Consider the following 26,737-nt stretch of genomic DNA (forward strand, 5'->3'; position numbering starts at 1 on the left):
TAAAAAGCCGGGAATGTGGAGCGTGGCAAATCGTAAGCGCTGACATCTGTGATCACCGAGGAAGAACGAAAAAAAGAACGACAGAAAAGCCGGAGGCAGACGCAAGGTTAAGCCTATTCATTCTGCAGCCAGTGATTGTTTACCTTTTTACACTGCATTCCATCGGCGTTTTCCCGTGAAATAAAGCAAGATGTGGTTAGGCAGCGACCGCGCAAGTGATGGTTTGTTACCTCTGTGTTTATTAAAGTCGTACTAGCAATCTGAACTCCACCGCTGGCAATCGCTGTCCGTGCCCCGCCGCTTCGAGGCGGCCGAAAGGTATGTGACGGTGCCGAACGCGGACGTCTTCGCTATTTGTGACATGGGCGCCGTGGTACGTATAATTCCGCCCGGCCTGTGTCGCGTGTTACTTCTGCAGCTAAGCAGTGACAGTCGTCACTGGTCGTCGGAAAGATCAGCCGGCTGAGGCGTTGGTGGGCTGGTCAAGTTCGAGCAGCGGCCATTTTGAACGGCGGAAGGAGAAGGGGTGGGGAGGGGTGTGGGGGAGGTCGCTCCAAAAATGCAAGTTTATCTTCCCCTCGTCGATACGGAGCGGGTCCCACGGAGCGGAATTTTGCCTCCCTCGCGGATTTTGGAAAGCGCTCCAGATCTACGAGTGGAATTCACCATAAGCCCCTGGGGAACAGGACCGTGGGCGCAGAGATGAGCTCTGATAAGAAACTGAAACCTAGAAACTCGTCCAAATAAAGCTTTTTACAGAACACATAAAATGCTACCCCTGCATTATATCCTTCTAAAAAAAGTTGATTTTGTGGTTTTCAATGACTCAGCAAGTTTCTAATTGAAACCATATTTTCATTTTCACTAATTAAAAAGTTAATTAACAAATTGTATTTAATTATCTGATTGATCGTTACGACTAGGTCCCTATACTATGTACGCCTGGCCGTATAACTCGCCTGCACAAACCGCATTAATTTAGCTTTCACGACCTTTCTAAACATATATGTAAAGCTTAAAATTAAATCGCCCTGTACAACAGTGAAAAGGCGAAACCAACACGCTGGAGCCATATGGCTCCACCATGCTGGTATCACCTTTTCGCAGGTATAGGATGTCCCATATTACGTTATGCATGTATGGTTCCATCCGCCTCCATGGTTCCGCCATAATCCCCTATGCTGGTATAGGATGTCCCATAATATGACACGCTTGTATGGTTCCGCCTACCTGTATTGTTCCGCCTTATTCCACTATACTGGAGCCGTCGTTTCGCTTGTATAGGATATCCTGGCTATATTACGGTTACGCTTGTATGAGCCTTTTCCGACATCTTTCCATCATCGAGATTTTCCAACAGGGATACATGCTAAACTTGTTGCCACAACATGTACTGTATTACCGGACTACAGAACATGTTCCATACTTCTTTAGTACGGGACATGTTGTTGTTGTATGGGCAGCCACAATAAGTTCCATACGCCATCATCACAGAACAAGTAGTGTATGCTACAAGAAATGTACCATCGTGGCACACAGCAGCACATGTTCGGTTGCAAGCCATGCTAGAACATGTACCATTTTTACGAAGTACATCACATGTTCCAATGCGTCCAAAATGACACAGGTTACATTTCTTGTACTTACGGAAAACGTTCAGTCTTGTTTGTGATAGTACTCGCCCCATTTTATGTTACTACCGCTATTCACGAGTACATCCGGGCTTTGTATGTCACATGCCAAGCTTCTCCTTGAAAAGTTGATATGTGACATGCAAAACAAAGATGTCCTGACCGTTTGCAGATGCAACTTGATGCAAGTCTTTGCAACATAAAATTACCTGCAATGCGGAAATGTTCCCCAAACTTGTATGGAAAATTTGAACTGTGGTATCTCATGCGAGCCAGGTATACCTGGCTCAAAAATATCATATATGTTTAAGACTTTAAAACGAAAAGCTTTGAAATTACCTGAATTTGGAATATGAAATGCCCCAAAGATAGCCAAACTGCCAGATAGCGAACCGCCAAGTTTTCCCGCCAAATACCAAAAATAAATACCCTAATTTGGCTATTTATAGCCCAACCTGGCAACGCGCTGCTAGTCATGGAACCCTTCACGCATGCGCGGTCGCTGTGCATCCTTGCGTCTCATTGGCCCAACGTAAGCTTTCGTAGGAGCTAGTAAGGAAAGGCTGAACCGAACTCAACCCCTTACGTGACGGAGAGACTTGCGTCGCTCGGTTGCTATGGAAACTAGCCACCGATCTCGTCGTAACGTTTTGTAACACAACGTAACGTAAGAAAACGCGGCTATTTGAATCAGCCTTTACAGGAGCTACAAGAACGAGCTCCAGGTTTCTTGAGTTCCTAATAAGCACGTCCACTTGTGCACTACAAACATCGTTTACGACAATATTCTCGTGTTTGTTCATGAGTAGCAGTTATAACTTGCATTGTTATAGCCGGTATTAGATATTCACATAACCCTGATAAACATATGCCGTGCAGTTATTTCTTGATGAACCTGTGAAGCAAAAAAATCTTAAAATCTTACCGACCATTACTATCACATTCTTTTATGGTGAGAAATGTGAAAAAATCTGGAATATAAGCATACGTATTTTGGAAGCTAAATTATGAACCCAGAGAACATTTCAATTATATGTGGTTTTACTCAACTGGACGACGAGCAGTGAAAAAAACTGATATTCGCGTAGTGCGACTATTAGTGCTAAGAGGGATCACCTAAAAGCGAGCTTTTCAATGCTCAACATAGTGTATACACAAACATTATCAAAAAGGCTGCTAGGAAAAGAAACTAAACGTAAGATGACGATTTATTTTACGTTCCACAGGCTCATGATGTCCGTTCCTTCCGTCATCTTATCAATCCTGGCTTGCATGCGTTGGATTTGATCTGGTGAAAATAGTTCATGATAGTCGTTCACTTTTCCTTTACGAAAAAGCCTAAAGTCATTATCTTTACTTCCTTCTGGTCCAGAGCTAGAAAGCTTGTCCACAAGAGAAAACGAATTTTCAAAGGCTGCCGAAAACTCCTCCTCTCTGGGTTGGAGCACACGGCTCATGAACTCGAAGCTGCTTTTCATCAAGACCCCTTGAAATATCTCTTCGCTGCCCTCAAGCATGTTCCCGTACTCTTCGCCGAGGAAGTAGGCAAGTTTCAGAACCATTCCGGGAGCATCTGCCTTCAGCTCCTCGTAGGTCATGAAGAAGACGTTCGGGTCGTCCTTCCGAGCGTATCCATGGAGCACGTGATCGAAGTACTCTCCAAAGCCCAACTCCCCAGTGACAAAGGCCTCAAAGAAGTCGTCGAACGTGCCGTCTTCAAACTGGTGCTTGGGTAAGTGTCGCGTATAATGGTAGAGCGACACGCACGTGTCCCATGGGTTCCGGGCGACATACACGTACTTCGCCTTGTCGTTGAAGTTGTTCCGGAGCAGCTGGAGATGTGTCCTGAAGAACCTCGGTGGAGGCATATCATTGACGGCCGCAGCACCGTGGTATTCCAGAACTGGAGTTCGTCGAACGAAATCCGAGTAGGTTGACGGAACGTCTTCGCGATCTAAGAGAAGTTGGATGATGCGTTGCGTCCAGTGGGACCCGCCCTTGGCATACGTCACAAGGACTATGTCCCCGTCGCGTGGTCTGTACTTGAGAGCCTCGCGGACGACTGAAGGCTTCAGGAAGGGGGATCGTTTGATGCCATTAATGAGTTGTATGAGAGGAGCTCGACGCTTGTGCTCCATGCTTGGAAATCCTCACACCAATAGGAGACACCTATGGGCAGACAAGATTTTCATTACATTTCAAATAAGCCGTATTCAAAACCCGGATATACTCGAAGCCGGTAGAAAGAACATTCTAAGCAACGTCCATAAGGACGTAGAATGCCAGCCAACGTTGGACTAAGAGTGCAAACGGAGCGTCTAAGTGTCTTGTTGAACGCTCGCCATCCATCAGCACGAGCTGAGGACCCACTGCTATGTTTGCCCCGTTTCTCTTTGTCATTGTCTTCGCCACTTTCGCTGTTCATTTCTGTTGTGGATATTAGCCCTTCCCATTCAAGGCGTGATCGTGATCAATGTAACCCTCAAGCGTAGGTAGGGCCGGGATAAACAAAAACACGCGGAGTTTTGTGTTTGCGTTTGTCTAGTCTGTTGCAGGCTAGGAACAGCAGCTAAAGCTCCTCCCGCGAAGCCCACCACTCTTTCCACTTTAGAGAACGCCGGAAAGGAGGCGAGTGAGAAGGAAAAACCACCAATCATGGTGAACGGTCAAACTGTAACTGTCCCTCCACACTCCCCAGGGTTAGAATGTACTTGACCAACTAGCTTGCGTACTCCGCTTGACTTCAAGAAGTGGGCGTAGTGTTCCGGGTTTCAATATGTACCCTTTCTACCGCTTACTTGAATGCTCGAGCGTACGACGCTTGTTTTTTTGTTTGTTTGTTTCTTCCGCTGTTTACACAGGACACTTGCACGTTGGGCTGCAGAGATTGTACGCTCAGAAAGGCTCATACTCACGCACAATCACAGTCTCGTCTTTGAAGCGGACCACCCGATTAGGATCTTTTTTTTTCATTTAAAGCACTCTTACTGTGACGACGACGTGGCTCTGCTCTCCTCCCCACAGAGCAGTGAATGTGCAACGTATAGCAGACGTACGCGCTTGCTGACATCTGCTCTGCACATTTCCAGGTGGCTTGGCCCGTTCGTCCTCGACTTTTATTTTGCACAGGTATGAGTTCAGTGAATGCACAGTGAGAGGCAATTTGACATTTGCGTTTGTGCTTCAACCTAGTGCAACGTTACTGTCTATAAAGCAAAGTGTTGCGGTATGCCCGTACTGCATAATGTGTAACATTAACCAAAAGTAGAACTTTCATCCAGAACATAATTTGAAATCTAGAATTGAACTGATAATCTAGAACTAGATTTATTATCTAGAACGGAATGTATATCACGGAACCTTTCAGAACTCTCGTACATTGCAGCAGGCGTAAATTTAATCCAGAACATGATTTGTAATCTAATACAGAATGTATTATTTAGAGTAGAGCACTTTTTAACCCCTCAACCCTTTGAGCATTTCTTGGATTTAATTTCCCGACTTAGCCTCCGTTCCTCGAATGCGGTCCAGAGCTGGCCGGATCCGCGCAGTAGCGCACATTTTCTGCTTAATCACCGATGTCACGTGACGTCGGCTGTGAAACTGACGTCATCACGGCGAACATTTCAAAAGCGTCGTGATGACGTCACATGAACGTCGTGGCGTCATCAGCGTGACGTCGCCATCGAGGCTACATCCCACGGACTCGAAAACGCTAAGGTGTGGCCCTAAAGAGATGTTCTGTATATTAGCGACGAGAGGTTTCGGTGGCGCCTCCTGACGGTTTCGTTTCGTGACGTCAGACGACCAGGATTCGCCTCGCCGTGATTGGCAGGATCTTCCTCGCTATGAACCGGCGATTGGGCAGGCATTATCAGTGTCCAGGAAGCTACACTTTGGCCAATCGCGAACTTCGACCACGGCGACGCGGTGGCGCACGTCGCTAATAGAATCGGCTTCGAGTTCATGGATCGCATTTTTTGATCGAATCCAAGTCACGTAGCTGCGATCGTCAAGGAAATCCCGGAGACAGATTTCCAGGAAACCAATGTCTATGGGGCTTAAAGGCCGACGACCAAACACGAGATTCTGCAAGGCAGAAGATCCTCCTCACCCTGGGGGAGGAGGAAACAGGCAAAGGCGGACAGAGTAGAAGGGGGAGAGGAGGAAGCGAGGAAAAGTGGAAAGCGCGAACTGGTCGTTGGTCTTTAAGATGCATTTCCGTAAAGCCGGGGCACACTGCTTATTCGCGGCGAGAAGTTTGGGTATCACCGCCTGGCGGAATTATTTCACATCCCAGTGTGAGGATACTTCAACTTCCTCTGCTGGTGCAAGCACGTGCATTGCCAAGCTTCTCAGCACTATGGAAATTAAAATACAACCGCGTGTATAGCGCGTGCACTTCCCATAGAGGGAGGAAAGCAGAAGCGTCCCTCGGGCGAGCTTCTCACCGGGAGCACATCATAGAAAATACAGTCCGAATACAGATTCCAACGCGAGTCACCACGAGATCCGTTCTTTGAATGCCGCATGGCAATGAGTTCAAGGGGAAAACTTGGGACGCGGCGTTCGGACCAGGTACGTTGCGGTTTGCAGGCTGTCTTTTGTATATGATGTATGAGACCCCCGCTTGAAGGACCGGTTCATGCTCGGACGGAAACATCTGACGCACGAACAAGCACGACGCACGCAAGCCAAACCTCGAATAGACGACTTTCAGGACAGGAAAATTGAACAGATATATTACTCTATATCCGTATACTCACCGCAAGAACCGTAGTAAAAAAAGGTCCCGCTCGTCGCGTAACGTTAGTAATTTTCACATTTATATGCTGAATTGAGATGTGTTTAGGTGCATCTTAGATTAGGTTTACGTTATCTGAACAACACGTAATAAAGTAGAAAGTATGACTAGTTGGTTTTGGTTGTACATAATGAAAAATACACAGCGCAAAAAAACATAAAGGGAAGAGACGCACCGGATAGAACAGAGCGCTTTTACATCCACAGTGGAGGAGCCAGCTGTATCAGCACACCATCTGTCTCGTTGTCCAACAAAGAGTTCATGAAGCTGACTATAAAGGCACAGCGCGTGCCATAACGACCGCATATCATGGCACAGGTTACACTTGTGATTTCATGGTGACCAAACAATTTTTCTTTCTCCTTTTCTTCTATTAAAATATCTAGTTACAAGTCAGCGCTCTGTTCTATCCGGTGTGTCTCTTCCCTTTATATCCTTTTGCGTTGTGTATTTTTCACTATGAACAACACGTACACGTTGCAAACGAAAAAAAAAATATTGTTTTATTTTTCAAGCACATTTTGTAGAACTACTTCGTGCAGCGTACAAACACTGTGCAGAACTTTCTTTTTCTTGATCTGCCGGCTCGTTACTTTGTACGACATGTTTCGCAATTTCCAGGACCGCCTCTGCCCCGTGGTGCGTGGAAGGAACTTAAAGCCCTGGTCACACTGCAACTGCGTCATACAAAAGACAGTTTGCAGGCGCTGTCTGAGGCATGCTTCTTCCTCGTCTGATGTTTCCGTCGCCATAAAAAAAAAAAATAACTGACAGCAGATATTTTCGGAAGATACGCATGTAGGAAGAAAACATGTTTCGAACACGCGTGAGGCGTACCCGCAGAAAATTCTGTCATCACGTACGCACTGAACACCGTGTCCTTTGTATGACATACGAGCTGCGTGACTACGGCTCTAGGCTTTCTGCACCTGCGAGGAGCTCGCAGGTGCTCCGCGCGTACAGTGCATGCGATTAACAAGAAGAATTAACCACGCACACGGCGGCAGGCTGGCAGACGCACACGCGTAAGGGTTTTTGCCTATCTGCTTTGCCTGGCACGCCGCCGTGTGCGCACCAATTTAAGTGCAAATAAATCACTCACTCACTCACTCACTCATAACAATCAATGGCGGAACCATTATTTTTACCCTTCACACGCGAGAGACCAAAGTATTTTTTTGTTATCGTACGCAACTATGCGGTCGGTAACTAACCAAAACAAAATGGCGGTATGCGATATAGAGTAAACGACAACAACAACGAAAAAAAGAAAAGGAAGTGCACTCGCTTGCGTTCTCGGAAGGTCGGCGTCCGCTCCCATTCGGCAAAGGTCAAAACTGTTATGAGACAGGTCTGCTGGCCGTTGCACAAAACGAGGAAAAGTCTACAGCGGCCCCTGCAGGATTATCAACGCGGGCACGGTGCCAGGATCTCATTCTGGGCTGTCGGCCTGACAACTGACGCGAGGCATTCTCAAGTTCATCTCTCGGACCTAGTAGATAGCTCGGTCCACTTTTAGAGAGCTTAATTGATACCTATTAGACTCAATGCTCATTCTGTGCTGGGAACTCTATCTCGTGCAAGAAACGAAGAAATGTAGGCAAAGTGCCTTCTCTGTTCTTAAGAAATCGCTTAGCTCGAGTCAGATATGTATAACTTGCATCCAATACAGTCGCTTGTGACCTTGGGAACGCTTTTGTTATTGGCTTTATTCGCAGCATTTTTTCGCGAGTCAGGTAAGACCCGTCCGGTGTTCGTACGACTGAAAAATATATAGAAAAAAAATTGCTTAATGCTTGTTTCGGATTACGAGGGTATTCACTGCGTGGGAGTCGGAAGTATGTATCGCGAACCTCGTGCGGCTCGCAGCTAGCCCGCGTAAATAACGTCGCTTATAGTTACGGCTTTCGTACGATTACCACGTGTGTGTGCGCGCGTGTGCGTGTGTGTGTGCGTGTGCGTGCGTGTGTGCGTGTGTGTGTCTCTCTGTGTGTGTGTGTAGCAGTTTCATTTTTTTTTCGAGAGAAGAAGAAAAAGAAAGGCAGGCGAGAAAATTAGTTATGGCAACATCGAGAATTGCGTTTTCAACACTTGATACAGAATTAGTCGATGCATATATATAAAACACAGAATTAATAGACGTTTTCAACCGTTACGTATACGTCTTTTTTTTTTCATTATTTCTTTTGTCACACTAAATATAAGGGAAAAAAGTTGGTTGCGGGAAACCCGTACCAAAACCCATACTTAATTTTATTTCGCTTTCTAGTTCTTTTTTACGTGAAATAAACATGGCATTATCTTTAGAAACCTCGGAGCCTTCAATGGTTTTGCCGCCAAGGTATCAGAGTTCGGCCTTCAACAACATTCAACTCACGCCTCCACCTTCAGCTTGGGATGCTAACATCAAGAACTGCCAAACTATGTTGAAGCTCCTGTTATAAATAAATACAAATGATTGCACATAGTATAGAAAGCTATTCGAGTACTTTATCTTAAACTTATTATTTAGCTGAAAGAAGAGTTAGGGCACAGGCGAGGCGGGTGAATATTAAGCAACATAGCCAAACCGGAGACACGGACACAAGGACACATACAACACCGTCTCAGCACGGACACAGGGACACACGCAGCACACACACACAATACACTTAGACGGCGTTGTGTGCTTCCTGTTTGTGTCCTCGTCTCAGGTTTTATTATGCTGTTTATTACTATGTTGTTTCATGCCTATCATGGGGTCGATGGACGCACTTAATATAACTTAATTGACAGTCAAGTTGAGTAACATTCCGAATGTGATTTTCTGAAGGTTCTATTAATTATTCTTCTTTCTTTTTATTTTCATCTTTTGCAGGATGCTTTAGAGACGTGCTTTACACCTTCTCCCAGAGGCTCATCAGATCTGAACCTTTCGTCATCTCTTCAATCCTCGCTTTCATCCGTCTCACCTGGTCCTCCGAAAAAAGTTCTTTCCAGTCGTTCACTTTACCCTTTCGAAAGAAATTCAGCTCCGAGGTCTTGTCCTCGTCGTTTCGCCGTGCCACGACATCGCCATTCCCTGGTCTCACCTCAAGACTAGTCAGAGCAGCCGAGAACTCATCCGCATCCATCCCAAACACGCGCTTCATGTACTCAAAGCTACTCTTCTTCAGAACGCGCTCGAAGAGTTCCTCATCTTCTTCGAGCATCCTGCCGTACTTTTCACCCAGAAAGTAAGCCAACCTCAGAATCACACCGCGACTGTCTTCCTTGAGTTGTTCGTAGGTGAAGAAGAACACGTTGGGATCGTTCCTGTGAGAGTATCCGCACATGACATGGTCGAAGTACTCGCCATAGCCGTAGTCGCCCCTCATGAAGGCCTCGAAGAAGTCGTCGAACGTGGCGTCCTGGAAGCCGAACTTGGGCACGCTCTTCAGCATGTGGTACGCGGACACGCAGGCATCCCATGGATTGCGGGCTACGTAGACATACTTGGCCTTCTCGTTGACGTTGGCACGGAGCAGTTGGAAGTGTGTCCTGGTAATCCTCGGCTTGGGCAGGTTCTCGAGCGCCTTGGCGCCGTGGTTTTCGAGGATGGGCGTCCTTCGCACAAAATCGGTGAAGTTGGTGGCGCTCTCGCCGCGGTTCAGGATTAGCTGGAGGATCTGTTGGGTCCAGTGGGTGCCGGATTTGGGGAAGGACATGAGGATGACGTCCCCGTCTTCGGGTCTGTGCTTCAGCGCTTGGCGGACCAATGTAGGGTCCAGGTACGGGGAGCGTGGGATCCCGTCCACCAGCTGACAGCGAGGAGATGGGCGACGCGATGAGCTCATGATGAGATAGGGGTCGCCTGCGCAAGCATGAAAGAATTCCGGGTCCCTTGCAATGTTCTGCGAGTGAACTGTGGCGACTGCCGAGACGTTGTTAACACTCCTGCACAGTCATACACTGCCGTTTTTAAATGTAGCGGACTTTATGTATACGTCCCGCTAAATGTAGCGGTCAGCGTTCACGTGAAGCTGTAACGTTACGTGACGCCATGACATTACGTGAAAATGTGACGTCACATAAAACCATGACGTCGCAAGACTGAATTCCCGCTAAATTTGGCTGGAAAATTGTGACGTTATGCGACATCACGTAACATGGAACTATGACGTCACAATGTCGTTGTAGTGTGATTCTTCCGCCCAATTTAGCGTAGAAAGTTCCCGCTAAATTTAGTGGGTTACGGCGCATCTGCACGAAACACGCATACATCCCGTTTGTGTTTCGTGCCTTTGGGAAACCTCGTGAAAAAACAATGTTTCATATCACGAGCTCTTTGTCCATTTAACAAATGCCTCTTACGCCGTACTCTTCATAGCGATCGCAGGACGGTTGAAGCTGGCAGTAAAAACTTGAAAGGAACCTTTTGAAATTGTTCGAAGAAGCTTAACTAAACGTATCTGCTACCGTTGACTTCCTGAAGGATCATTCTTAAGCGTCTCTCGCTTTAGGAGAGGCGCGAGCTACAGCAAATCGAGTGTGCAAGCTTAGTCTCCAACCCTTTCTGAGCATTGGTTCCTGCTATACTCTGCTTACATGTGACATCATCGCACCAGGCTGGTAGCCATTTTAAGTTGTTCTTGCAGAGAAAAAAAAATTCGCTGGTGCGAAATTTATGTTTCAGAAGGTATGCGCTTAGCAGCAAGGCCACCAGAATGTCAGCTTATGCGACATCTGCGCAAGCCATACTGTCGCGGATGGAAAAGGCTCCACAAGTATAAAACTGAAAATAAAGGCTTAATCAACGAATTTGTGCCAGAAACAAAAGAAAGAACGAGCATCGAGAAAGCAGCAGGGGGCGTCGAAGGCATCAGCGGCGAGCGACGGCGTGTCGGCGTGACAGCTGACCCGCGCAAGAGTAAGTCGCCGTTGGGAGAGTGAGTCGGCAGGACCACATTGGGCTTCTTGTCAACTATACTGGGTATCTCGAACATTTGGGCTAGATCATTCGAGCGACGGACGCTTGGACTAAGAACAAATGCGAATCTTCTAGACGTATGGAGTATGTTAACCCGGTCAACCAAATAATTCGTTATTCGAGCAGTGATTTTTTAGTGTTTCAAGCAAACCAATGCCCATGGCTTTGCCTACCATGAAGCGTCTAATTTGTTGTTGTTCCAGTAGCAGCAATAGAAGGTTCACGCATTCATGGTAATAGCATGTTTTTTCAGTAAATTTAGTGATTAAAAAATTGTATGGATGTTGAGTGTAATCTCATTCAGCTAACCAGTTCTTTTCAACGCGATTAACACGTAATTTTAGCTTCCACTATGGATATAAACAGTTGTAAACGACGGAAGAACCATTAAATTCTGTCTCTATTTTTTTAAAGTCAAGTATTTGGCCCTTATACCCCTTCGAAGTGCGCGAGCATGTTGGAGCAGCGATCATTACACTCCGGAACAACTTTCTGCGCCATTTCTGAAGAGGAGTGGAACTTGCACTGCGCTTGAATCGGTGCTCAAACATGTACTTATACCTTTGATTGTTATATCCGCAGAAAGTTGTCCCGGATTATAAACATATGTAGACATATCGGGTCTCCATTTAGTATGAATAATCCATGATTATGTCAGCCACTCTGTCGCCTGATGCGTTTAAGATTACAAGTGAACAGTTGCAATTTGGATATCCATACCTCCGTGGTGATTCGCTGCTGCTTCAAGCTGCTTACACAAGCCAAAGATGAAGCCGTGAGCTACTTCAAAAGCCCCAAAGATTGTTTGTTCACCCCTTCCTCGAATAAATAAGCCTTTGGGGTTGTCTATGGCAGGTCGCACGGTAATAAAACTTATACGGTTGTCACGCGCCTTGTGCTTATCTGAGTAATGGTCACTGACGGAACGAGCGTTTCCTCACAGACGTTATCAAAAGGAGCTGACTGTACAACCTTCTATCAACAATGCCCTCATTTAGCGAGGCCAATGAACGCAAACACATTGTGACCTCTAAAGCCGATTGGTGGTTGTATATGTGTATAGTGCGGGGTTTGTCACCCTTCCGTCTGGCTTTCTATACACAAGGTCTGATCATTTGGCCGGGTTTTGTTTTTGTCGGCCATACAAGAACAGAGCTACGCCTTGAAATTTTACGAGGCATCCAAAGCTTTCTTGGACATCAACGCCTCGGTGCATGCACTAAAACGAGAATTTCGTGTTCGTGTAAAAACTGTGCGAAGGTTCCTCGATATGAGATTTGTATGTAGGTAACGGAGGTACAGGTAACTGATTACATGTATTACATTTTATTGCAACTTTTAGAGCGCAGCTCTTCGGCGCCCGTTTCCGGCTTGAGCGGCGTCGCCGTCGGCGCAACCAACCGCGCGTTGCCGTTATGGGAAACCCTGAAAAGAAAAAAAGAAAGAAAAAGTGTCTTTAAACAGTCTGGTTGTCTGTTTAAAGCACGGTGGTGGTTTAAAGACACTTAATTAACCGTTCTGGTTGTCTGTTTAAAGACACAAAAACGCGTGTCAAATTAATTTTACGCGAAAAAGAATGAGAGCAATAGTGACGGCGCGGGACGCGATTTAGTCGATGGTAACCTTCTTTCCACTTTTTTTCTTTCTATACTCTATTTCACCCTATGATGTACCGCAGGAAAGGCTACAAGCGCGAGCTCCTAGCTCAGGGCACATCTCGTCGGCACAAGCTCTCGCGCATTAAGGGCAGCTGCAAATGCTATGTGCTCGCGCTCTAGCCTTCGCTGCGGTACAACATAAGGTGAAACGGAGTATAGGGATTTCGGGCGCGTGGAGGAGAGGTGGATCGGCTTCGCCTTCGCGTTGAGGTGAAAAGGGCGAATGACCATTCCGTGACGTCATGGACTTTGCGCGCAGAATTTCAAATAAATCTCTCGCCGTCAATATTGCTCTAAACATTTTTTTTTTCTCGCGTAAAATGTGGTATTTTTTTGACGCGCGTATGTTTTTTTAAACACTCTGGTATATGAGACATATGAGAGCTCCACTACCCGGAAATAGGTATGCCGCGAACCACCCTAGGTTCGAATACGAAAGGTTTCGATATTTACGAACCGAACTGAGGTTCGAGTTCGAAATATTTCGATATTTTCGACCGTACCGAGGTTCGAATTCAAAAATTTCGCAACTTTAAAACACCGTGGGGTTTTGAATTCGAAAAGTTCGAAGCTTTCGCGGTTTCTAAAAGTTCGGGTTTGATTACTTCTAATATTTTTGTTTTATATTTAGAGATTCGAAAGTTTTGAATTTCTGGGGATCAAAAGTTCGAAAAATTTAAGATTTAATTTTTTTTTAACCTGAAGTTTGAAAGATTCGAAGATTTCGCATTTCCTTGGATCTGACATTTGAAAAATTCGAACGTTTCGAATTTTTGTAGACATGAATTAAGTTTGATGAAATCGAAGATTTCGATTTTCTTTCTACATAAAGTTTGAAAAGTTCGAAGCGAATTCGATTCTCTTTTGTGGCTAACTTTGAAAAAAAAAAATTCGAATGTTTCGAATTTCTTTCAAGTCCAAGTGCGCAAAGTTCAAAGTCCGGTTTTCATGTTCCTTCGCAGTTTCAGTTTCAAATAAAGTTTTCACGCCTCACTGCTTTTTACGAAATCGGGTTTAGAAAGGTCCGGGTGTGATATTTAGTGTGCGCGAAGTTGGTTAGGCAATTAAATGAGACGACGAGTGTCCCGGATGTGCTGGAATATTTGCCAGTGCAGAGTGACGTGTGACCATAGATCAGTAATTGTGACCGCCAGCCCAGGGGGTCTTTAACGTGCATCACACCGTAGTGATCACACGAACGCACTGTTCAACGATACTGATCCAGTTCGAAATGGCCAGGGGCAGGCAGGTGGTTGAGGCTCGGAAGAACCTTGAAGCTATCTGGCAAACTGCCTCCCTAGCCCCTTGCTCGCTGGTAGTAATTCGCTCGAATGCCGCCCGAGTGACGCTGGCGTACAGTAAGTTTAGTTTGTACATGATGCAAAATCCTGAGACTGGGAATGAAATTTGAAAGAAAAAGTGTAAGAAGACAGAAAAAAGGGGACAGGACAACGCCTCAAACTCAACTCAGCTGAAAACTCAGCTCAGTACAACGTCTCAAGCTCAACCGAGCTGAGTTCGAGACGTTGTCCTGTCCCCGTTTTTCTGTCTGCTTGCACTTTTTCTTTCAAATTTCATTCCCAGTCTCAGGATTTTGAACCATGATCAACATACACCTGTACCTTGACAATTTTTCAGTTTGTAATTGCTTTGGAGGTTTATTTTCCAGGACGGAAGAAACGCCAAGCAAACAGCACAGAAGCCGACACAACTCGAGGTCGAGGAGCGTTCTACCATACCAGTGGCATCAGAAGAGAAAAAACGGGGAAAAGGGGGGGGGGGGGGGGGGGGGGGGGGGGGGGGGCTCCAGTTACCCCCCCCCCCCCCCCCACACACACACACACATACACACCCAGATATTTCGGACTGTTAAAGAAAACAATGCGGGGAAAGAGGGCGTGGTCGAGCTTATTTTAATCTGAAACTATTTATGCATGTGTAAGCCTACTGTCGCTCTTCACTGCATAAAAGATTGCGTAGATGGTCATTGTTAGAAACTCGTTGTCAGAAGGCACTGCTCGTCACATGCTTGATGATTCGGAAGTTCAAAGCTATGTCTTGTCAACCTAAATAACTGTGCCATTGGCAAAGAAAAAAAAATCGAAAAATATTAAATAAACATAATCATAAATGCGGAAATAAAACGCTGGAGGAAAAAAAAAAAAAAAAAAAAACTACCAAGAACCCGTTGGAAGTGTTGTATTCTTGCATATTCAGAGGCCCAGAACTTTGAAACAAGTTTTTCTTATCAAAACCGTGTACACGCTGAAGAAAACACGTCCCAAAAACGTAAAGTAAAAAAAAAAAAAAGTTTTTTTTTTTTAATGACGTGTTGAATTTGAACAATATTAGAAATCTTTCCCCATGAGTTAATTTATTCCTCAACGTGAAAAAAAAAACAATAAATACATTATTTTGCATTCTGCATATGGTAATGATATGTACTGTATGTGGTGTTAATTTAAATGCGATACCTCAAACAATTGAGAAGAAAAAAATTGCCAAGTTTAGGGCATGATGGCCCGTCGATTTCTTCGAAACTCATCTTGAATAATAATAATCATATCTTAGGACAACAATTACCTAGTCTATACATAGGTCATTCTTAAAAAGTTTAACATCCCTACCATAAACAGCTTCGACTATAGCGCGCTTCAAATATGGCACAAACGACAACTGTCAAAAGCCTGTCGTCCTTCCTCGCTTCTTCGGGAATTTATTTATTGAAAACTTATCATGCCAGAACATTGAAATAAACGGCCTTGTCTTTTGCAAGGAATGCGGCACCGCATGTAAAAAAAAAATAAAAAAAAATATGAATGTACCTTACTGCTTGAATCCAAATGAAACCACCCGCCGGTCTTTCGAAGTTCGACGAACTTCGGACTTTTACCCTAAAAGTTCGAAGCGGACTTTTACCCTAAAAGTTCGAAGTTCGTCGAACTTTTTACTTCTCAGTATTCGAACGCTCGAAAATTTTCGAATTCTTTAGATAAATAAGTTCGAAAGTTATCGAATTTCTTAGGGTTGAAAGTTCGAAGGTTCGAACTTTTTAGTGCAAGAAATTTGAACGTTCGAAAATCATCGAAATTTTTAGTCTATCAAGGTCGAAAGTTCGACAAGAATCGAATCTTGAAGTGTATTAAAATCGAAATTTCGAAAAGGATCGAACTTTTTAGCGTAATAAGTTCGACGTTTCGAAAAGGATCGAACTTGTTAGGTTAATAAGGTCGACGGTTCGAAAAACATTGCATTTCCGAACATGTGAAGTTCGAAATTTCGAAAGCCTCAAACTTCTTAGTCTAACAAATTCGAAAATTCGATTTCCATCGAATTGCTCGATATGGAAAGTTCGAAAATTCGAAATCTTTCGACCCTCTCGAACCGCTTGATTCGATCATCGAACCTTCGGTTCGAAAAAAGTTCGCGGCATCCCTACCCAGAACAAAATTTGCGGCTCGAAATTCGGTCTCTTTCTGCCCGAAAACCGCCAATCGAGAACTGGCCGGTTTGGGTCGAGCTCACTCTTTTCTCCGTGGTCACGGGCAGTTCTCTAAGGTTTAGACACGACCACCAAATTGAATCAAAGTCGTAGGTCATCGAAGGCACACACACAATATTAAAAATAGAAAGAAACACGATAGCCATTTTTTTGTGGCTTTTGTGCAGTTTTGTGTCATCATTTGTTTGCTGACGGACACGATACTGGGGAAACTAGCCCATAACAGCTCCGCTGTAATATGGGGTATAGTTATTTCCTTTTGAGAACTACCAAAAACCCGACTTTTGTGGAAGCTCGCTCTTGCGGGCATTCAGCGGCTTGGAGATCGTCTAGCTATACTCCGCGACAACTTTTCTTGGCAATGCAGTGGAAGGTACGTCCCGCGTCCCCTCTCCCATTTTGAGTGTACGGAGGCTCCCCTCCTCCCCCATTTCTGGGGAGAGGAGGAGAGCCTGCGTACGCTCAAAATGGGAGAGGGGACGCGGGACGTACCTTCCACTGCATTGCCAAGAAAAGTTGTCGCGGAGTATAGTTGGGGACAAGGCGTAAATCTGCACCCCAATATGCCTAAGATTGGGGACTGGATGCCGAAAACAGCAGAGTAATCTCGGCTTGTCCAAAGGGCAGTTTCTTGTGCCCTTTGTTTACCACTGTTCCTATAGGAAGCTGCGTTATAATTTATACCTCGCTACTGTGGCAAAAAGGATCCACAGATTTTGGGGAATGTACTTTGAAAACGGGAGCTGTATTTTGCTCGGAAAGCACCTGAAAAATACTTAAAGTAAAGTGTATACTAGTACATACCAAGAGAGCCACCCCAACACTGGTCAAATCTAGACAAAGTCTCTCTTGTGAGTGGCACGTTTTCAGCCAGCGGCATGAAAAGTGCCGCTGGCTGAAAAGTGTGCGAATGCCCCGGGCGTACTGAAGAGGAGAATGCACTCGCGTGACTCGCGTCTTCGGTGGGAATTCGCACTCACTGTGTTCTTTCTTATTCCCTCTCGACTCGACCTATTTCCTCTATGCCTTTTTGTTTTCCCTCGGGACTAGGGGGCAATTCGGTATGAACGTAGTAGCTTTACAGAAGCTTCCAGCCTTTGTAACAGCTTTGAAATGCCCGCCAAATTACTAACCCGCACCTTATTGGTTAATCACTTTGTTGAACGTTTACGTAATGTAAGTCGTTAAACATCATAATAATATTTCTTTTTGTGCTAGTAATCATAGAGTGCGCATTTTATGGAATATATGTCCCCAAAAATAAGTTCCCGGAATTCATAAAAAAAAAAAGAAGATTATTAGGTCATCAGTGGGTAAACATTTTAACATATCGGCCTTGCCCGTTCCAGGCCTTGGCAAATACGATTCGTAAAGCAAGAATGGGGGATCAGTTATCAATACCTTATCTAGAGCACGTCTTCAGATATGTTACCGGTCGATAATATTCGCTAACAGCTAGTTGATAAGGTCGCCGCCTCGAGCGCCGTGCTCGCCGCAACGCCTCCCCAAAACATGGCGCATGTCATGTTTCGGCAGCGGAGCTCCAGGGGTGGCCGTTCGTTAAGAAGTTAGTTGATTCCTTACTCGATTTACCTGCGATTTATTGAAACAGTTCAAATCCGACTTCCGCTAACACTTTGTGTTTGTTGCAGAGCGCCATGACAGCGAGGAGGAGACCGTTCACCTTGATTTAACCAAAGGTTAGGCTTATCAGCTTCCTACGAGTCGACTAAACATTTTACGACCAGAGACCTTCGACGTTCGATATCGGCCCTGTTTTTTTGCTGACCCAAACTCGATCGACTACGTTGTTTCAGCCGTGCGGTGGCAAGCTACTCGGCGTTGTCTAGGGCCAATTCGAGGACCGGAATAATGGTCCGAAACATTGAGATGATGTGAATGTGTGTTGCATCCAAAGCTTGTAGTACGAAATCCCATGTTTTGCCGTTAACCTATCTGTGTGTCCGTGTGCGATGCCATGCCGGTCTAGCTCGCTGCCTCCCGCGAACTTTCCATAACTTTTCTCGTTCAAATCGGTGCCCGGCGTTTATGAGAACCGAACTTTTCGTCTGCTAGACATCGAGGCAAACACTGGCGTGAGTCACCGGATACGCGGTATTGTTTTGATGGTTTCGTCCATTCATGCAATGTTAAGCAACAGAAAGTGCAGTACTCCACCAGCGGAGAATGTAGTTTCGAGTAGAAGACCGTACACTTCTTCGTCTAATCATGCTCATTCCATTGATGTCATTCCACCGCTTTGATAATTAGCTTTGCGTATTGCTTGCCTGAGGACGGCTGTTTCGCGATAACCGATGTAGGGCATGTCCTAAGTGGACACTGCTCTAGTTCGGACAGCTCGTGAAGTTGGACACTGGAAGGGCAATACCGTGAGTGCTAGAGTTGGAAAGGTATTGAGGTACTGATTTGTCACTTTCTGTGTCTAGTGACTACTCTAAATTCACCTTGTGAGATAGGTTCTGATGTCATTAATCCAGGCGTGGGTGACAACCTGCGGGAAATCCTGGTCTACTTGGTGCGTCAAGAAGGTGTGAGCAAGAACCGGAAGCTCGCGTATCTCAACTCGCTGGTGAAGCTGAGCCCAAAGATCACAGATGAGACCGAGCTTGGGTTCTCGCTTGAAGAAGTCTTCTGCTGGTGAGTATTCCCTCGCTTGTCCTTTCTCCTGTTCCACAACATTCTTGCTTGGGTGACTAATTATGAACAAGTGGTAGCGGAACAAAAAAATTTCCCTCGCACTGTGCCTCGCCATATTTCGTCGGTGCCGGCAATTTGAAGTCTTGGGGAACCTTGGACACCCTCGAATCAAAAAGGATGCTTCTTGAGACTTCCAAAATCCTTAAAATTTTGAGAGACTTCCAGAATCCTTAAAATCTTGAGTGATCATCAGTGACGACTCTTGACTTCATTTATATCTGGGGTTGACAAGCTATATTAAAAAACATGTGTTTTTAAGAGATTTTAATTGCTTCCCTGGCTGACTGTGCAGTTTGATGCTAGGCATTGTGATCATTACATGCTGCATTCTTTTTAAACCCTGACAGCATTGAACCCTTCAATAGACTCCTTTCAAAAGTCAAAACTCCTAATTTTGTGGTCAGAGCCAACCTCTCAAAACACACTCTTCTAAATTCATTTACAGTTGCTTGGAAGTAAGCATTTGGAAGCAAACATGAACCGTCTGATTGCATATCTTCCGGCATTTGCCTTACCTAAAATTTCACATAAAGTTGCTTGGAAGCTAGCATCACCTGGAAGAAAGCATGAACCGTCTCTTAATGCACATGTTCTAGCATTTGTCCCCTTGATTCACAACACTCTTTGCAGAGTGCAGGTTCGTCTGCTTCCTTGCGCAGGGGTTGCCATGACGTCAGAATGGCGCCGAGCTCCGATTCGCTTTGATGGAAGGGTAGTGGGAAGACCTCAATGCTAGATGCCTTGAGGTCTACCCCCTATTGGTTTAAATCAGCCAATAAGACCGCGACGTTCTGACGTGAATGCAACCCCCGTGCAAGAAGCAGACGAACGTGCGCTCCGCACAGTTTCCAGTTCGTTCCAACGAAACTCATCTGTCTCTGCGTCTCTCGACGTTTGCAGTTTGCGTGTGCTGCTCGTGCACGATGCGAGCGAGGTACGTGCTGGCTGCCTGCGGGCACTGCGCCATCTGGTGCGGGACGCCTCCGCAGCGCGGGCACTGGTCCGGTCTCACGTGCCCGTCCTGGTGGCGAGGGCGCTGGACGCTGCCCTGGAATCCCGCACGGAGCGCCTCCAGGCCCTTCGGCTCGTGCGACGGCTAGTGACGCTGGCACCGGACGACCTGCCGCCACAGCTGGCACGCTGCCTGGTGGCGGTGGCTGCAGATGGCGCCAAGGAGCGAGATGACTTGGTTCGGGCCTGCCTCGGAACGCTCTGCGAGCTTGGTGCGTAACTCCGTAGGGTTTGTACGCCATGTTTTTTGTAGTATTGTCTACACCCGGTGTATAGTCCGCATAGTCGTATTTTGACCGGAAAAAAAAGAAAGGTTTTCTTGAGATAGTCTGCACACTATGCATAGTTTGCACGTAACAAACTTCTCGTAACAGCACGCCTTGAAAAATAAATAATTAATTACTTTGTGTATTAATTTCTATAGAGGAAGACATGTGGGACTGATGTTGGAATAGTTATGCGACCTAGAAATATAAAAACTACAATAGTGTAACGCGTTTTGCATTATAGAACACTTACCATAACAACTGGTAGGCTTTTCTAACACAAAGTTTAAGAAAGTAGTTGCCTGCCTCATTAGTGCACAAACAAGTTTTGTATTGTGCAAAAATCGTTATAAACATAATCTGTCATTCACAAAATCCGTCCTGTCTCGCCACAGGGAACAATTTTGAAAAAAAAACAAATCCTTGTATAGTCCACATTGCAAAAGATTTAAACTTTCGAACATCTATAGTTTAAAGGCCAATAGCCCCGAAAATACTGTAGTTAGAGAATTAGAGTATGGGTTCTTGAAAGTACACTGACAGGGTGTTTATGCTCGTCAAGGTTTGTTATTTGTATGTGACTTACGAGAGCCCAGCTACCCAGAACAGAATAAATGCAAAAATGTTCCAAAAGCCGGGATTCATGATTAAAAACAAATACCTCCGACTTGCATAACAATACCAACATTTATCAGACGTTTCGTCTCCTATACGGGAGACATCATCAGTGCGGCCTGGGAACACCCGACTAGCTACCAGAAATCCAACGCTTCTTCTTCCTTCTCTTCATCCGTAGCGCTGGTTCTGCCGACTTCTTCGGCGATGGCATACGGGAGACATTACCATCGTCTGCACTCGCTTCAACTTCTTTTTACGTCCGTCCTGGATGGGAAGTTAAATGAAAGGTTATTTCAGGATGTCAGTGTACACGTCGGGGAGGGGGCCGCGGTTAGAATTGCAGGCAGATGGGTCACTGCGAATACACCATGATTCCAGAAATCTTCTGGGGCTCCACCGTTGTTCGCGTGCCAGGGTCACAGCATTTGCAAGGTCAAAAGTGTGACCAGTCGTCCAACAATGGTCCACCAGTTCAGTTTTTGATCTTGTGGCATGTGTTGCCTTCTCCACGTCTCTTTTGTGCTCTTTGAGGCGGGTACTCCGTTTGCGGCCAGTTTCTCCGGTGTAACACTTGTCACGGTCCTGACAGTTCACTTTGTATACAATACGACTTTGAGATTCAGGAGGGGTTGGATCTTTTGGCTTCGAAATGAGGTCATGTAATTTTATATGGGGTTTGAAAGTTGTTCGTATACCTAGTGGCAGGAGGGATTGGCGAATAGATTCTGAGACTTCTTTTACATAAGGGATAGTCACCACGCCTGCTTTGTAATTATTAGTCGCTTTTGTTCTTCCCTGCTGCATCTGTTTACGTGTGTTTTCAATAAAACCTTGTGAATACCCGCGCTTCAAAAGGGATCCGATAACAGTCTGAACTTCGAATGCTCGCAAATCTGAATTTGAAGGGAAATGTGCTGATCGGCTGATTAAAGTTTTTACAACAGCTCGCTTATGTTCCACAGGGTGGTGAGAATTAAAACTCAAAAAATTTCCGGTATCACAAGGTTTACGATACACGGTGGTTTCAATCTGACCGGTGTCACTTCGGCAAACAGTTACGTCCAGAAAAGGTAACGTGCTATTTTGTTCAACTTCTCGCGTGAACTGTATGGAAGGTTCAATGTTGCTTAGGGTTGCATGGAAGTTATCGATGTGATCCTCATTTAAAATAATGAAAGTGTCATCTACGTAACGTCGGTAGAATTTGACAGGGCATGCTTTTACTTCTAACGCGGTTTGCTCTATATGTGCCATTACCAGATTAGCCAAGGTCACAGATACCGGACTACTTATTGGGCAACCCTCAATCTGACGATAGAATTGTCCACGGAAGGTGAAATGCGACTGATTTAGACAAAAACGCAAAAGAATAATAATATCCTCAACTGTAAGAGATGTCCGTGACGAAAGTGTGGAATCCTTACGCAGGCGTGTTTCGGCAACTTCCACTGCAAGAGTGGTCGGAACATTTGTGAACAAAGATATGACATCAAACGAGACCATTACATCTCCCTTGTCCAGAACATGACCTCGAATTAGGTCAACGAATTCTTGAGATTTTATAACTGTAAAGTTGTTATTCCCTGTTATAAGAGAAAACAGCTCTACTAGATACTTTGATAGGTTGTACGTGGGGGAACCAACAAACGACACAATTGGTCGCAGAGGACAATCGGGTTTGTGAATTTTGGGGAGGCCGTAAAGTTTTGGAGTACAACCATCGGAAGAAAAAAGGCGGCGGTAAATTGTGTAATTTAAGAGGTTCTTCTTTTTGAGATCATGTAGATGGTCAACCAGAGCCCTTTAAGATTTTTTAGTCAGATCCTGTGCTAACTTTACAAAATGCACAGTGTCGTGGAGGATGGCATTTCATTTTTTGAAAATAAGCCTCTTTGTCAATGACAACAGTGCCCTTTCCTTTATCTGCAGAAAGGACAAGGATTGATTGGTCGGATTTAAGGTCCCGTAGTGCCGCTTGTTTGTGCTTATTTAGATTCGACGGGGTGGTTTTTGCATTATTTAAAGTAGTCATTATACAGCTGCGTGCTTGGTTAATCCCCGAGCTATCATGAAGATGACGCAGCTTCTCTTCTATTTCCACGATAATGTCTCGTTCGGGGACAACGCACGGGGCCAAAGCGAAATCTAGTCCTTTTGACAGAAGGCTTACATGACCGCCCGAGAGATGTTTAGACGACAGATTAAAGACGGAAGCCGAAGTTGGTCTGGTGGAAGGCTTGGGTATAAGTTGTGATAATTTCTTGTCGTGGATGTTCGTGAGCTTGATTTTCTCCAAGTCTTCAGCTTGCTTACGCGCGCCAAAAATATGGTGCATGTCTTCGGGTTGAAGAATCCGCTGCAGGAATTTCTCAGCTGCAGCGAGACGGTGCCGACAGTCGTTGATCCTCTGCTTGTTGTCCAAGATCCGGGCCTTTAGGCAGTTTTGGCTGAATTCTTGCGCCAGTTTTCTGCCGTAGTGGGTGTCAACACGAGGCCGGCAACGAAGAGCTAGGCAGCATTGAACCTTCCATACAGTTCACGCGAGAAGTTGAACAAAATAGCACGTTACCTTTTCTGGACGTAACTGTTTGTCGAAGTGACACCGGTCAGATTGAAACCACCGTGTATCATAAACCTTGTGATACCGGAAATTTTTTGAGTTTCAATACTCACCACCCTGTGGAACATAAGCGAGCTGTTGTAAAAACTTTAATTAGCCGATCAGAACATTTCCCTTTAAATTCAGATTTGCGAGCATCGGAAGTTCAGACTGTTATCGGATCCCTTTTGAAGCGCGGGTATTCACAAGGTTTTATTGAAAACACACGTAAACAGATGCAGCAGGGAAGAACAAAAGCGACTAATAATTACAAAGCAGGCGTGGTGACTATCCCTTATGTAAAAGGAGTCTCAGAATCTATTCGCCGGTCCCTCCTGCCACTAGGTATACGAACAACTTTCAAACCCCATATAAAATTGCGTGACCTCATTTCGAAGCCAAAAGATCCAACCCCTCCTGAATCTCAAAGTGGTATTGTATACAAAGTGAACTGTCAGGACCGTGACAAGTGTTACATCGGAGAAACTGGCCGCAAACGGAGTACCCGCCTCAAAAAGCACAAAAGAGACGTGGAGAAGGCAACACATGCCACAAGATCAAAAACTGAACTGGTGGACCATTGTTGGACGACTGGTCACACTTTTGACCTTGCGAATGCTGTGACCCTGGCACGCGAACAACGGTGGGGCCCCAGAAGATTTCTGGAATCATGGTGTATTCGCAGTGACCCATCTGCCTGCAATTCTAACCGCGGCCCCCTCCCCGACGTGTACACCGACGTCCTGAAATAACCTTTCATTTAACTTCCCATCCAGGACGGACGTAAAAAGAAGTTGAAGCGAGTGCAGACGATGATAATGTCTCCCGCATGCCATCGACGAAGAAGTCGGCAGAACCAGCGCTACGGATGAAGAGAAGGAAGAAGAAGCGTTGGATTTCTGGTAGCTAGTCGGGTGTTCCCAGGCCGCACTGATGATGTCTCCCGTATAGGAGACGAAACGTCTGATAAATGTTGGTATTGTTATGCAAGTCGGAGGTATTTGTTTTTAACCAGAACAGAATTTGCGACTGAAAATTATTTTTTTTTCTTCCGAAAACCGTTGACTGGTCGGTTTGAGTCGCACTCACTGTTTTCTCCGTGGTCGCTTGCCGTTCAGACGCGCACACCAATTATAATCAATGTCATGGGTCATTGAAAGCTCACACTAAATATTAAGAATAGAAGAAAAAAAGAAAATGAAACCCATTTTTTGTGGCTTCTAAGAAGCTGCCAATACATTCATTGATAAAAGAGCTGCACAGAGTACCAAACATACATCTGTTGCATAATTCTCAACATTGCGTCGTATCGCGGGAGTCGCAGGCTGGACGGTTGAAGCAAGTGGTTAATGTGATGGCGCCGAACAACTGGCATGGGACCTCTGTTTTAGAACCGTCGTTTGTGGTACCGGCAAATCTGTCTAGCTTTGAAAGAGAAATCATTTATGGATCAGAACAACTGGATTTCTTCCGTACGACATGCCCGATCACCAAGCTGATTCGCACAAGGACGTCGCCGAGTCGTAGCCCTTTCTCCTGGCCGAAGACGTCGCTCGCCTTATGAACACAAATTGGTGAGGTCATAAAAAATGCTCAGATGTCAATGTGAGTCTTTCATTTGCTTCGTAAAACAACAAAAAAATGCAGTCGGGTGTAGCCACGTGACTTCCAGCAACTCTCTCCTCCTCCACGTTTCTCCCTCCTTCCCAGACCATGTGTCGCGGCCATTAACTTCATGCAGTGTTTCTGTTTTGAGCAGCTGTGTTTTTTTACTTTATTAAAAATATGTGCAACTCTGTAGATAGATATTGATTGGGTAGTCTTTCAACACCATATTAAGCCGCCTGGCAAAAAAACAATGGGATACCTATCTGTCTCTCAGTAGAAGAACACATTCCATATTCTGTTTCAGCTTAAGCCCAGATGCAGCCAATGCTACAAGAGCGAGCATGTGGCCCTGAACGCCGCTTGCACTGCACTAGCGTGCATTCTTGGCGGGGAGGCTGAAAGCCTGGGGCTTGCTCTCGTAGCTTCTGCTACACTCACACTTAAAGTGAAACAGGGTATAGATGTCGGGTTCATGATCGCTTCCGAACGCAGTTGTTGTGCCAGTCGCTGACTCGCTCCGTGTCTCCGCAAACGCAGCGCTGCTGAATCCCAAACTGTGCGTGGAGACTGGCGGCTTCCGCACCCTGCTCCACAGCGTGCTGGACTGCCCGCAGCCGCACATCGCGGAAGCCATGTTGGGGGTCCTGTTCCACTCTATCAACGACCCAGCCACAAGGCACCTGCTCAGACTAGACATCGACCTGGAGGTAGGTCGGAGGGGGGAGGGGTTGTGCCAGAGTGGCTGACTTTTACTGCGGCGCGGGTGGCCGCATATGAGCATTAAGCCAGCATCGAGATTAGTTCCCCCAGACGCGACTTTTTTCAGTGTCGAGTTCTGTTCATCTATAACACATACCAGCTTATGTCTCTTCTCCGCTTATTCCTGACCATAGAAAAAGTAGGAAATTTTGAAGGATCCATGCAAACACTTTTATTTTCCTAACTAATTTGTGTATAAAGCAATATGAAACATCAAAATGTGGCCAGTCAGTCAGTCTTTAAAAAAAAAAAACAAGTTATTAAAATGTAAAAAAAAAAAAATTTCTTTAATTATTTTTTTTGAAAATGCAATTCACATTCCTAAAACGTATAAACGCCGAAACTTCTGCAGTTATGTCAGATCGAACGACGAGTAAAAGAAAAATTCTAAATATATGAAATGTTTTTCATGCCCACGACTATCACTTCTAAAACTTCGTACACTCGAACAGACGTCTCGTTTTGGTTTGTGGGAGAGTTAGCCTCCATAACACGTGTGCTTTTCAACGAAAGAATGCTTATATTGATGAAACACAGATAGTACACTTCGCATGCCCAGCAAAATGCTTTCTTTGTGTTCTACCTTGTCATAGTGTCGACTGCAGTTCCTTCATA

General features: G+C 45.4%; 3 protein-coding genes across 5 annotated transcripts in view; 1 reads left to right on the plus strand and 2 right to left on the minus strand.

Moving 5' to 3' along the window:
- Positions 1 to 2,816: 2,816 nt before the first annotated feature.
- LOC115323237 (amine sulfotransferase-like) lies at positions 2,817 to 8,370 on the minus strand. 2 transcript variants are annotated; one of them, XM_040213206.3, is made up of 2 exons: positions 7,724 to 8,370; positions 2,817 to 3,800 (listed from the first exon to the last, which is right to left on the minus strand). In XM_040213206.3, exon 2 carries the CDS (start codon positions 3,767 to 3,769, stop codon positions 2,840 to 2,842), a length of 930 nt encoding a protein of 309 aa, XP_040069140.2. In that variant the 5' UTR covers positions 3,770 to 3,800; positions 7,724 to 8,370; the 3' UTR covers positions 2,817 to 2,839. The 2 variants fall into 2 exon arrangements, with proteins under 2 accessions (XP_040069140.2, XP_029839481.3); XM_029983621.4 differs by having other exon boundaries at positions 7,720 to 8,370.
- A 729-nt stretch (positions 8,371 to 9,099) lies between these two features.
- LOC8036672 (amine sulfotransferase) lies at positions 9,100 to 12,405 on the minus strand. The gene is made up of 3 exons (XM_029983635.4): positions 12,356 to 12,405; positions 12,104 to 12,300; positions 9,100 to 10,267 (listed from the first exon to the last, which is right to left on the minus strand). The coding sequence occupies exons 1-3, from the start codon at positions 12,403 to 12,405 to the stop codon at positions 9,312 to 9,314; spliced, it is 1,203 nt and encodes a 400-aa protein (XP_029839495.3). The 3' UTR covers positions 9,100 to 9,311.
- Positions 12,406 to 17,935: 5,530 nt separating this feature from the next.
- The window catches only part of LOC8029193 (rapamycin-insensitive companion of mTOR), a 52,270-nt gene continuing 43,468 nt past the window's right edge, over positions 17,936 to 26,737 (plus strand). For both annotated transcript variants that reach the window (XM_029983566.4, XM_029983567.4), the window contains exons 1-5: positions 17,936 to 18,110; positions 18,196 to 18,243; positions 19,042 to 19,201; positions 20,162 to 20,484; positions 25,901 to 26,070. In XM_029983566.4, the coding sequence (XP_029839426.2) occupies positions 18,056 to 18,110; positions 18,196 to 18,243; positions 19,042 to 19,201; positions 20,162 to 20,484; positions 25,901 to 26,070 (756 nt within the window). In that variant the 5' untranslated portion in view covers positions 17,936 to 18,055. The remainder of the gene's footprint in view (positions 18,111 to 18,195; positions 18,244 to 19,041; positions 19,202 to 20,161; positions 20,485 to 25,900; positions 26,071 to 26,737) is intronic.

This window comes from Ixodes scapularis, unplaced genomic scaffold, assembly GCF_016920785.2.
Source record: "Ixodes scapularis isolate PalLabHiFi unplaced genomic scaffold, ASM1692078v2 PGA_scaffold12__126_contigs__length_90152505, whole genome shotgun sequence".
Lineage (NCBI taxonomy): Eukaryota > Metazoa > Arthropoda > Arachnida > Ixodida > Ixodidae > Ixodes > Ixodes scapularis.

Excerpts from the sequence above, each read along its gene's own strand:
- LOC8036672 (XM_029983635.4), bottom strand. The coding sequence starts at position 12,405 with ATGTGTTTGCGTTCATTGGCCTCGCTAAATGAGGGCATTGTTGATAGA. Across the intron at positions 12,301-12,355 it reads GAGGGCATTGTTGATAGAAG|TGACCATTACTCAGATAAGC; the intron begins GTTGTACAGTCA and ends TCGTTCCGTCAG. Across the intron at positions 10,268-12,103 it reads AGCAGCGAATCACCACGGAG|GCGACCCCTATCTCATCATG; the intron begins GTATGGATATCC and ends ATGCTTGCGCAG.
- LOC115323237 (XM_040213206.3), bottom strand. The coding sequence starts at position 3,769 with ATGGAGCACAAGCGTCGAGCTCCTCTCATACAACTCATTAATGGCATC.